This window comes from Xiphophorus maculatus, chromosome 16 (genome assembly GCF_002775205.1).
Source record: "Xiphophorus maculatus strain JP 163 A chromosome 16, X_maculatus-5.0-male, whole genome shotgun sequence".
NCBI lineage: Eukaryota > Metazoa > Chordata > Actinopteri > Cyprinodontiformes > Poeciliidae > Xiphophorus > Xiphophorus maculatus.
In genome coordinates, this window is record NC_036458.1 from 6,788,557 (window position 1) to 6,800,003 (window position 11,447).

Below are 11,447 nucleotides of genomic sequence, written 5' to 3' on the forward strand. Positions count from 1 at the left end.
ACTAATTTTGGCTCGTATTTAATAAAAACTAAAAATATCCCGACACAGCTCCCCATACAATTCCTGTGGAAATTTTATAGTGGACCTCAAGCAGCCGAGATTCGTTCCTATGCACCTTTTTCAGAATTTGCTTGTCTTTATGGAGGCTGATAACGGTAGGCTGAACAGGTCATAGCAATATTACATAAAAAATTTTATCTTTTAAAATGGCCTTATATGGCTTAATTTTCAGAGAAATTGAAATTTAGGACTCATTAGCTGTCTGCATAACCATTAGAACCACCTAAAATATATCACTGCATCCCATTAACGAGTTATTTTTTAAAACTTTCCGATGTAAAATTGAGATTTATTTTTTAGATGGAAATGCATATTTTACATGCACATTTTCTCTAAATAATTATACTCAATGTATTGCACTGAAGTCTAATGCTGGCTTTTACAAATTAATCAAATTATTTAACATTTTGAAATAATTCAAAGGTTTGACTTTCCTTTACGATGTTGGTTCTTTCATTAAAGTTACAGTAATGGACAAAATTTTATCAATCTTCAAAATGTCAAATTACTTCTGTAGAAAAATACATAAATATCAGGTTAGAGTACATGAAGATAACGTACGAAAAAAATGAAAATAAAAAAATAAACCCTGCTCGGTTTTATTGGTCTTCTTTGCCACATCACTACCTCCATACACAAGCGTTTACTATTTTCGCAATTGCAGTCTGAAGCCAATAACCATAGGACAAATCCTTGGCCTAGAATTGACCTAAGCACTTGCATCATCACAGGTAAAACTGAAGGACTCATACAAAAATAAAAAGGCCTGAAGAAGCCAGTTGTTTTCATGTGCCCATATTTACTCAAAATACTTTCATACTGTATAAGCTTCTCGAACAAAAATCCTTCTAGCTGCTTTTCCGCGGTTTATTTGTGCCATCTGCTGGCTTATTCTTCCAACTGCAAGAGCATGAAGTAAATTTTCATCTGCAGGTAAAATTGTCCAGTGTGTGAGGCATAAAAATCTATTAACTGCACCCAGACTGTTACAGCAAAGCATGTTTCTCTTTATTGAGTGTACAAAACAAGTGCAAAAATAGTGATTCATAAGAGCTACACAAAGTAGAACTTCAGGAAAATTACAGTTACAGCCTACAAGCCAAAAAGCAGGACATGGAAGTACTCTTCAAAGAGGATTGCGCAGTAGAAAAGATTGCAAAACGTTGGCAGACGCACAGCATTTCATAAGCAACAAATGCAAACTGCTGAAAAAAAAAAAAAGCCAAGTTCATCAGCATTCTCCCTCTGAAGCTAAGCACAGGCCAGAGATTTACAAGGAAGAATCTCTACAACTGACATTGAATCTAACACTTAATATGCAACTTTGGTCCAGAAGCTAATCACCATTACTTCCTAAGCTGCACAAACACACATACTGTAGAATTATGAAGCTATGGCAAAGGAAACAGAGCTATGTTTAGCACATTAATCCAGTAATTTATGGAAAACAAACCTGTGATGCATGCAATCAGAGTATCTAGTGTGAACATTGGAGTATGCAGAAGAAAGCCTAGGTTTTGAAAATACACTGTGATGCTGTGGAAGGAGGCTATCCTAGGAGAAACTGCAGCTAACAGGACAGCATGATGGAAAAAAAATACTGAACCAATAACGTGCCTAACTCTGTCTAAGGCATCTTGGGTTGTGGTGCAAATCAACATTAAAAAGGCACATCGTTTGTGGATTTAGAGATGCTACAACTGAAGCCCTAAATGCTGCACAAACAAAAACCAATCTTTCACAAAGTAAGCCTTAGTTTTAATTCACCAACCACACCCCTGACACACAGCCGTTTCCATCTACAGAATAGCACACTTCTTCGTCTTTTTCTTTTCTGGTTCTTTTTTAGGTGACTGCTGCTCCTCCTGCTCCTTGCATCCGTAGAAGCTGGAGAAGCAAGTCGCAGCACAGATTGGCTCTCTGAGGCTGAGCATCCACCTTCCTTCACCGTAATATTGCAGCGAGCCGAGCTTCATCTCTTCGACCACCTCGCCTTGAGGCAGGGTTAGGATTTGGAGCAGATCTAAGCCCGTCTGAACAGGCTCCACATCCTTCGCACAACCCAGCGTAACGTGGGCACGGCTTCCGACAGGCAGAGACGCAGAACCGGGAACATCTGCCTCCGACTCCTTTTCTGTATCCGCTGGCCAAAGCTTGAGCTGCTCATCGGTGAGGGACACTCTGGCACCAACGGTGCGAGGGGTGACAAAGAGAGCAGTCAGCGACAGCTCGAACACAGAACTGTAGGACTTCTTAATCACCTGGAGCATTCACAAGGAAAATAGCACAAGATTAATGCCAAACACAGATATTTCTCTCAGTTATATGGAGTTAAAAGTTGTTTCTTACTGGATTCTTTGCATACTCGCTTGCACCATCTGCTTTCCCATAGTCACAGAACTTTGTAGTGCAGTGGAGGATTCCCTTGGTCTCAAAGTACTGCTCCAGATCCACCTCCTTCTCAGCTTGTCCTGTGACTGAAATTAAGAAAAAAAACAATTTATTTCAAATCAAAAATAATCATCTTAAAGCCAGTTTTACTGACACTCACAGTCAGTAATGTGTTTTTTGAAGCCTTCCAGGGTGTCCAATGTTTTCAAGAAGTCCATTGCTGTGCACCCAACCTTGTCCTGTACTGAAGAGAAAAGAAACCAGCCGAAATAAAGAGGAAGGGATGTTTCATTGAGTGGACCCTTCATTGTATCCAGGTGGGCCTCCTCTAGTCCACGGCCAGTCTTCTTTTTCAGCTGACTTAAGTCTCTGCTCCATTCGGTTTGCGGCTCCAAGAAGATGGCGACAAGATTGTGTTCCTCTGCAATCTCTCCCAGGCGGGCAAGCCGATCATGGGTGTGGTTGGTATCATCCACCACGATCAGCACAGAGGACGCCGTCCCATCACAGCAACGAGCCACTACAGCATCATCCAGAGCTTTGTACCCTTCAGCAGAGGGATTTTCAGGCTTTATGTTGTGGTCATCAGCACAGAAGACGGTACACTGGTCTTTGTAAGCGTCTGCTATAGCTCGTGCCAAGAAGCTTTTGCCACTTCCAGGAAGGCCCCTGAGGACAATAAGCGTGCGAGAAATTCGTAGTACATCTTTCGTTTCCTCATGTTCCAGGAGGGCAAAAGAAAGCGAGTTGGGAGCAGGAACAGGATCTTCCTCCTTTTGAAGTTCTGGTTCTTTCTGCACAGATTTAACAGCTTCAGCTTCTACTGTCGGTTCCTCAGGAATAACAGATTCAGACTTGACTTCTTTCTGAGTCGGGGCAGGTTCCCCACTTTCACCCAATGGCACCTTCTCCATTGCTGCTGGTTCTGCCAACTTCTCAGCTGAAGCTTCAGTCACCACAACCGTTCCCGTAACTACTTCTTTTTCCATCTTTGTCTCCACTCCAGTGGGCATTTTATCCTCCGTCTTCACTTGTTCTGGTTCTGCCTCTTCTTTGCTGGTTGGCTGGGTTTCAACTGGCTTCTTCACGGCTGGTTCGGGTACAGTATCTGCTGGTTTCTTCACAGCTGGTTCAGGTACAGTATCTGCCGGTTTCTTCACGGCTGGTTCAGGTACAGTATCTGCCGGTTCGGGTACAGTATCTGCTGGTTTCTTCACGGCTGGTTCGGGTACAGTCTTCTCTTGTGGTAGAGTTTCTGCTGGTTTCTCTGGCTCTGGTTCAGGGGTGGTCTCTGCCATATGGACTTGTACAGGCTCTGCAATATTCTCTGGCACAGGATGCTGTTCTAAAGCTGCAGCTGGGTCAGAGACCTTTACTGATGACTCGGCTGATTCTACTGGTGCTGCTGCGCAGGGCACCGACTCCTCTTCTGGTTTTTTCGTGTCGCTTTCTTTATTTTCCTGCATCACATTTTCTACCACAACTGGCTTTTCTGTTTCTTGGCTTTTCACCACCGGCTGGTCAACTTCTTCCACAGCAGCTGGTGGATTCTCAGGCTCTGTGGGTTGCACCATTGCTTCTAGTTTTGCCTCTTGTTCCATTACTGTGTCCTCTTGATTTTGAGTTGCTGGCACATCTAAAACCTCTTTTTTGTCTGTATCCATGATTGGTTTAAAGTCCAATTTTGCACACAACGAGGTACCTTAAAGACATAAATAAAATCAAAGCATTTAGGTTTACAGAACATTTGGAAATTAAATTAATTCATGTAGGAATATTCAAGGAAACGACCTGAATGACAAAGTAACTGAATATGGTTATGTTAGTTCTGTAAGCCCATACTCTGGTCAAACAGGAAGTTACTCAGTACCAGTGTTTTAAAAAGTGAAGTAATAAAGATAAATAGCTTTTAAAATTCAAATCTTTAGAGACAGTGCAATTATGTAGAATAATATTTCCTACACACTCTAATACAACCTCAAAGCTAAGTTTTGCTTTAGTGTGGCCTTTTTCGGTTCAGTTTTGCATGCAGAAGAAGTGAAAGCAAAAAGTTAGTTATTCAAATTTATATTTACATTTATGCAAGTCAGTAAGTCCTTAGTTAAACGGTTCAGAGAAAAAAACAATGACTGTACTCAAGAGTTGGTACAGAAACGTAGGCTGCCTGAAACCTTGCGAGCAAACAGACAATGGCTAATTAAAGAAACGGGGTACTAATAAAAAAAAAAAAAAAAACTGGATAGCTTTAGCTGAGTTTAGCTTTACGACGCCAATGGAAAGTATATGGTAAACTGTATTGAAGCAACCAGAAAGAGGAAGAGTTAAACTGAAGTGCATGTAACAAAGCAATTGCCTAACGTCAATAACCAGTTTTTCCCCCAAAATTGAAGACATGAGCTCTAAAGACAAATGCAGAACTATGCATGTAGTTTTTCTCTTTTTCGGTAGAGTAGCAGAAATGGCTAAAGTTACCCTTTTGTTTAAACTGCAATCAAAACCACACATCGGTTTGAGCATAAAGCATTGTTGTTTTTAATATCAAATGTCGAAGACGGCATCAAAAGGAAGTTAAATGCTTATTTTAAGAGTTAAAACTGGTAGATTGTGGACTAAAAAGCATTAAGGAACACGTTTTGGTCAGGCAGACGGGGAGTGGCGTGCACTCTCACATTAGCACGCCAGACAAAAACAGTTTAACCCCCCGCCACCCACCTCTTAATTAATCTGCCTGCAACACCACCAGCACCATATTTTAACAGATTTAACAGTAAACCGACAATAAGTCAAACTGTTATATCTAAACATTTCTACAGTAAAAAAAAAAAGAAGAAAAGAAGTGGCTTTTTTTTTTTTTTTTTTTTTAAATATAAACTGCGGATATTTAGCTAACATGTCAGCTTACCAGAAACGCTGCAGTGGAGCCAACTGTACTGCTGACCACGCGTTTCCCCCTTCTGAGCAGAATGACACGGCAGCGTTGGACCCTGACACGAAACCGCTCGTCTTTTCAAGGGGGGCTGAAAAAAAAAGAGAAAGAAACGGAAACTCCCGGGAACGCGCAAATGGGCGTGTCCTTGACCACGCCCCTCTGGACCGGAAGAACAGTGAACTTATCCAACCATGATAATTTTACTGTGGTTAGTTTAATCCGCAGTATAAAATATAATTTAATGAACATGTTGTGTATTTCGGTAATACAAGAAAAATATAACTTCACCACACATTGTTTTTTTAAAGTGATTACTAATAAAATATAATTCACAAAATAAAATAATAACAAAAACTTTTTTTTTTTTTAAAAAAGAGTTTTAATACAGAAATGGTACACCTTGCATAATCACAGGGAAAATTGAGTCCCCAACCCCGGAAAAAGAGTGGTGAGGCACACATGGCTTGAGGTGCTGTAGGAAGTTTCCACAATCAGTGGTGATTTGGGAATCATATAATTTGCTGCTTTTGGTCCACTGTGTTTTTCAAAGTTCTGACTTTGGGCAGCCACGTACCAGGAAATGGTAAATGTGTCCTTTTTGTTGACCTGCTTTGTGGAGAGGCTGAGACAATATCGATGCAGTAATTCATGCAAAACAAGCTCTAGCCAAGACTACACAGACTGTACAGTACATGGAAATGCCTTTCAGTGGGTCAGCATTTCTGTATGCAGAATTCAAATTCGGAATAGGTAAATAAAAATACTGTGTGTAATGAACCTGCAAGAGTTTCCTCTTTTGGACTAAATTACTGAATCAAGTAGCTCTTTAGAACTAGGTCAATCAGAACAAAATACTATCCTTCGTAGCTCTCTTTTAGTTTTAGTTGAGTATTTGGTTTTAGCTTGTCTTCATTATAACCCTAACTTATATCATCTCAAAATGTGTTTAAAAAGAAATTCCATCAGAATAAAACAAATCACAAACGATTTTTATTTTGAGATATTTTAAAATTAATGTGCATTCTTGTGCATCTTATACACTGTTTCTGCTAATCTGAAGTACTCTCAGTCATTTATGCAGAAGTTCTCAGTAATATAAATACTGTTATCTCATATGCAAAGCTAAAGATGTAAAATACAGCTCTCTTTATAAGACCATCTCGTTGACACAAAGGACAGTTATTCTGGATACATACAAGGCAGTTTCTGTATTGGTCTCTGTCTTTAGATTTGGTTGTGTAACACAGCGTGAACAAAAAAGTGAAGTAAGTGTTTCAACTTAGTGTGTAATGTCTATACTTCTGTCAGTGCACTGTGCTACCAGTCGTTTTTGTGGAAACATGTTGTGCAGGTTTTTTATAAGTTTATATTTTTTGTTGTTGTGTACCATCTCTTTGTTTCTTATGCCTATGTCACACAAGTCAACAGACTCTTATAAATCAATAAACTCACAAATAAACTCTTATTTATTTTGCAAAAATAAATAAGTTTTTATCACAGATCCTTCCTCCCAGCAGCTGTAAGATCCTACAAATATTCCTACAATTATTTGCACACTTTTCCATATTCTTGTTAGTAGTCCGTCATTGTTGCACAAATGTACAGATTACAGTTTGTAAAGTTCTTTAATGAGTTCACTCAGTTTGTACATATCATAGAATCAGGCTACCATTATTAATTTGATATACGTTTCCCTGTCACTTTGATGCCAGTACAACTGAATTCCCCTAGTGAGAGACAATAAGAAGCATTTCTATTCTAATTTATGTAAATTACACCATTCATATCTCAAAGCAGAGGGGAAAACTGGCACAAGCAGTGGATCATTTTGCCTGGCTCTATCTACTTAAGACCAAAAATGGAGATAAAGGGAAAAATATACTTGAAACCTTTTTTTTCTCTTTTGCTAATGTTCATGGAACAAAAAGGAAACCTAGAACAAACCAAGTCACTTAAAATACAAATGATGAAAAGAACAGGATCTGTCTCCCAGACATTTCTATTTAGACAACAATCTCCAATACTTTACAGAGATATTACACAAAAAGAAATTAATGTAAGGAGCACATCCCTATAAATCTAAATGAGGAGGGGGTCAATTTAACCTTTAAGCACTTCTTAATCAGGAATGATGCTCAGTGTTCAGTCTGATATCCTCACTGTGTACAGTGCTTTATGAAGCTTTATTATTGATGATGGGATTGTGAACCCTTTGTTCCCAACATGACCAGAACAGTTCGATAATCACCACACTTTCCTCATTCTTATATTCACTCGGGTTTCTCCTTCTCCTCCTCCTTCTTCTCTTCATCCTCCTCCTCTTCCTTTTTCTCATTTTGTGAGGATTGTTGCTGTTTTTGCAGCTGTTCCTTTGCTCTATCAAGTGCCTAAAAGGAAAACAGTTGTCTGGTCAGAGATCAAAAAATGCCTTTAAATTAAGAATTTTAAAATTAAGATGGAAAGCATAAGATGACAAAAGAAACCTTTTGGATAGCACTCAGTGCCATGTCATCATTCTCAAGTTCAGCAAGGCTCAAAGCTTTCTCAAAGAAAGATACAGATGATTCAAAGTTTCCCAGTTTCACTAAAACAGCAGAAAAAAAAGAAAAAAAAAACACAATGTGACATCGCTTTAAACCATCATGCAAGGATTAAACTGACAGCATTAGCGCTTTTTATTAGTTTAAAAAACAAAAAAGAAGTCCTCAAATTTGGAAACCACTCCCAAATTTTCTAAATGTTTAACAAAAAAAGTAATTACATTCACACTGTCCAACCAAAACGCTGGCTCTCAACTGCCACATGTCGTCAAACATTTCCTCAGCCACAGCAATAGAACGTAGACCACAGTCTCTGGCATTTTCTGGATAATTGAGCTCTAGATAACAACAGCCCATTTCATGCAGCATCCAGGTATTCTCCAAACCTTCTTGAACATAAGGAATCCTCTCTTTCCAGCTGAATCATGACAAAAAGAAATTCAGAAGAAACTGAATTAAGATGTTTTTAGAAACACAGTGTATAGTGTGTTCTTTACTTACAACTCTATGGCTTTTTCAAACTGTTTAGTTTCTGCATAGATGCTACCTATGTTGGCCAGAGCCCTGGATATTGCTTCTGGAATATTGCTGTTTATAAGAAAGATGAATAAACAAGTGGACTCTTTCAAAAAAAAAAAAAAAGCTGTGTTAACTCAAATTGTTTGGTTCTTCAGCTTCTCACCACTGTCTAGCCAAGTTCAGGTCATCCTCATGATGCTCCATTGCTTTATCAAGGTCTCCCATGTCAGAAAAAGCATGTCCCAAACAACTATGCAGAAAGCACATCATCTCATCTTTAATAAGGCATTCTTTATCTGACAATCCTTGAACTGTCTTGATTACGTCCTCTGTCTTCCTTAGACTGCATTTTGCATTCCCTGCAGCCAGACCTGCAATGACAGATGAAAACCAAAATAATTTTACACACATACAAAAAAGAAACACAGTGATGAGCTACAGGTTGAACCAGAAGTATGTCCTACAACGAGATATCTCATCAAAGATCCTTGTGAGATACTGAGCCTTCCGAGTGATTAAGCTTGGTTTGGGCGGTTTGGGCTGACGACTCAATTCTTTGAGGGAAATCGGTTTCTCTTGGCTCCAGAAGTCAGCGCAGTGATTTAGAGACGTGATGCAGTTCTTAATGAGGTCTTCCACTCGTTCTCCATTCTTCGTCACTCCCTTAATCAAATCTGAGTAGGATTGTACAACAACTTTAAAAGAATGTCGTTAAAAGATGAAACATAAATGAAATTCAATTAGAAGAAAATATAAAAGTGGATGAAAGCACTACGTGTGGGCCAACAAAGGACTGACTTCTACATAAAATAACAAATAGACAAATGCAAATGACAGTAGATGGGCAGATTTGCACCTTCATCTTTCAGAAGCTTCTCTAGAAATCCCTTGTGTTGGTAAAACCCTCCCAGTAGTAGTCTGGTGGTCCTCTCATTCTTCATGGGCACTGGAGTCCTATCTTTTTTTGTCAGATTTTGAACAACAGCAATGGGCTGCTTCCTCTTTACCAGCAATTTATTGAAAAACAGAAAAGTAGGAAATCAGTTTAAGCACAGATATTCAAAAGTCTCACACCGTTCATATCTAAGAGTACTGACTTCTATTAGTATAGAGAAGGGTGTTGGACAAATTAGACACTAGAAAATAAGAAAATAGTGTCGAGAGTCATGTGTTTGCAACAGAATTAACTGGAAACTAGAACAGCAATCAGTTAAATGGGTTCCTTGCCCGACTTCAAGGTTCCTAGCCAGGTCGGGCGAGGAACCCATTATAACTAAAGATAGTTTCTTCAAGTTCTAGTTTAGCATTTAGTGTGAGCAATTTAATTTGGATTGTCAAAGGATTATGGAAGATAGATATTAGGGTCTGGAAGATAGAGATTTGCAAGTTGTTACATCCTGGAGGTGGATGTCAAAAAAACTAGTTGGTCAATATCTAGCTAGTTGTTGAAAAAACTAGCTAAACATTGTCAATATTGTGTTTGTAGATGGCGGCACAAAGGAAATTGTGGAATTTTTTTATGGTTTCAAAATTATGGGCAATTTAATTTTGTACCTACTTGTGTAGCTACAAAATTAACATATATTGTGCTAGATTTCATTTGGCTCAGAGTCGATCATAGGGGGTGAGATTGGTTTTGGCTAATGCAATTTTCATGGCTCTCTGGTGAAAAATATTCCAGACAAACAACTTTTGCACAGTAGTTCATGTGTTGCTCCGCTGGGAGCAGGTGAACAGCCATGCTTTACATTCGCCATCCGTTCCCATGGGCTTGGAACCCTAGATATTAAGATTTTAGTGACAAATGACAGTGTAATTTTTTCCATTCATGCATGTGGGGAGTTAAGGCTTTCTCAAAACAACACTGAACCGGTCATTTCATTTTGCACAATGCAGAAGGTCTCCAGGAATCATTTGGAAATGACAAGGTATGAGAATGTGTTACATACCAAAGATGCAGTAAAGGCCAGATGTATTGTGCACATCCTACTATGATGAACTGATTACACTCACATAAGTTGTAGGTTTTTCTATTGAGGCTAATGTCACTAAAGTCATACCAAATAAGGTATGACTTATCCTAACATCCTGACACTGGATGTTAGGATAAGGACAACATGCCAAACAATAAAAACCCTTACGGCAATCTCTTCTTCAAGATACGACAGGTCTCCCATAACTTCCGGTTTGATAAAGGATCGACCTGCAGTATAGTAGAGAGACATTCAAGACGTTTATAATTTTAGTAAAATTAATATTTAATGAGAAACGAAGGTAAACAGTCACGACTCACTGCCAACGGAGCCGATTAATGCCTCCTCTGCTTTATGGATCCCAAGCCTCCACTCTACCATTTGATGACGAAGCTTTAGTCCTCTGCGGTAAAAAACCAGGGCAAATTCAAATTCACCTATGTAATATAAAGCCTCTGCTTTTTGGTACACTCCCTGAAAAAGAGAGAGAAGAAACATCATCCGGTTAAAGAAGGCTTCAAAGTTGAACAAAAATACATAAAACGCCCGTCATGTTTGATTATTATAGGAAAAGTTTACCTCAGGAAAAAATGGGTCCTCGACGAGTGACGCTTCAGCATCTATGAGAGCATTTTTAAACTGGCCCAACTGAATGTAACACTTGGATCGAGACACATAGCATTTCTTCTCCTTGGGACTTAGCTCAATGGCCTGAACACACACACAAACTAGGTTATTTTTCAAACACTTTTTAAAAGTTAGCATTAGCAGACTCGATATTCCACTTACCGCAGTAAAGCTGTTGAGAGCTTGTCTATAATTTCTTTTACGATACTTCCACTCACCGTCAGCCTTTAAAGCAGAAGTTTTACTCCTTAAAATTTCCTCTTCGGTGTAGTGCTTTTTTTTGGTTGCCATTTTGACGCCTTTACTGGTTTAAAGGCGTCAACAAACGGAAAGTTAAAAGAAAATGTATCCTAGCAACCACAAACAAGAGTAGGGAAGAGGGCGCCCCCTTGTGGCCTTTTTCCTATT

The 11,447-nt window shown here is 39.0% G+C and overlaps 2 protein-coding genes across 2 annotated transcripts; both read right to left on the minus strand.

Moving 5' to 3' along the window:
- Positions 1-1,046: 1,046 nt before the first annotated feature.
- Positions 1,047-5,487, minus strand: cnp (2',3'-cyclic nucleotide 3' phosphodiesterase). Its single transcript, XM_005796768.3, has 4 exons — positions 5,354-5,487; positions 2,612-4,153; positions 2,410-2,537; positions 1,047-2,321 (listed from the first exon to the last, which is right to left on the minus strand). Exons 2-4 carry the CDS (start codon positions 4,113-4,115, stop codon positions 1,860-1,862), a joined length of 2,094 nt encoding a protein of 697 aa, XP_005796825.1. The 5' UTR covers positions 4,116-4,153; positions 5,354-5,487; the 3' UTR covers positions 1,047-1,859.
- A 1,499-nt stretch (positions 5,488-6,986) lies between these two features.
- ttc25 (tetratricopeptide repeat domain 25) lies at positions 6,987-11,375 on the minus strand. The gene is made up of 11 exons (XM_005796769.3): positions 11,202-11,375; positions 10,992-11,123; positions 10,733-10,886; positions 10,581-10,642; positions 9,296-9,440; positions 8,904-9,113; positions 8,603-8,810; positions 8,422-8,508; positions 8,142-8,338; positions 7,864-7,964; positions 6,987-7,767 (listed from the first exon to the last, which is right to left on the minus strand). The coding sequence occupies exons 1-11, from the start codon at positions 11,328-11,330 to the stop codon at positions 7,651-7,653; spliced, it is 1,542 nt and encodes a 513-aa protein (XP_005796826.2). The 5' UTR covers positions 11,331-11,375; the 3' UTR covers positions 6,987-7,650.
- Positions 11,376-11,447: the final 72 nt, after the last annotated feature.

Coding starts and splice junctions, on each gene's coding strand:
- cnp (XM_005796768.3), bottom strand. CDS start 4,115: ATGGATACAGACAAAAAAGAGGTTTTAGATGTGCCAGCAACTCAAAAT. Junction 2,538..2,611: donor CAAAAAACACATTACTGACT/GTGAGTGTCAGT, acceptor TCTTAATTTCAG/TCACAGGACAAGCTGAGAAG. Junction 2,322..2,409: donor GCGAGTATGCAAAGAATCCA/GTAAGAAACAAC, acceptor TGAATGCTCCAG/GTGATTAAGAAGTCCTACAG.
- ttc25 (XM_005796769.3), bottom strand. CDS start 11,330: ATGGCAACCAAAAAAAAGCACTACACCGAAGAGGAAATTTTAAGGAGT. Junction 8,339..8,421: donor TTTGAAAAAGCCATAGAGTT/GTAAGTAAAGAA, acceptor GTCATGATTCAG/CTGGAAAGAGAGGATTCCTT. Junction 7,768..7,863: donor CACTGAGTGCTATCCAAAAG/GTTTCTTTTGTC, acceptor TTTTCCTTTTAG/GCACTTGATAGAGCAAAGGA.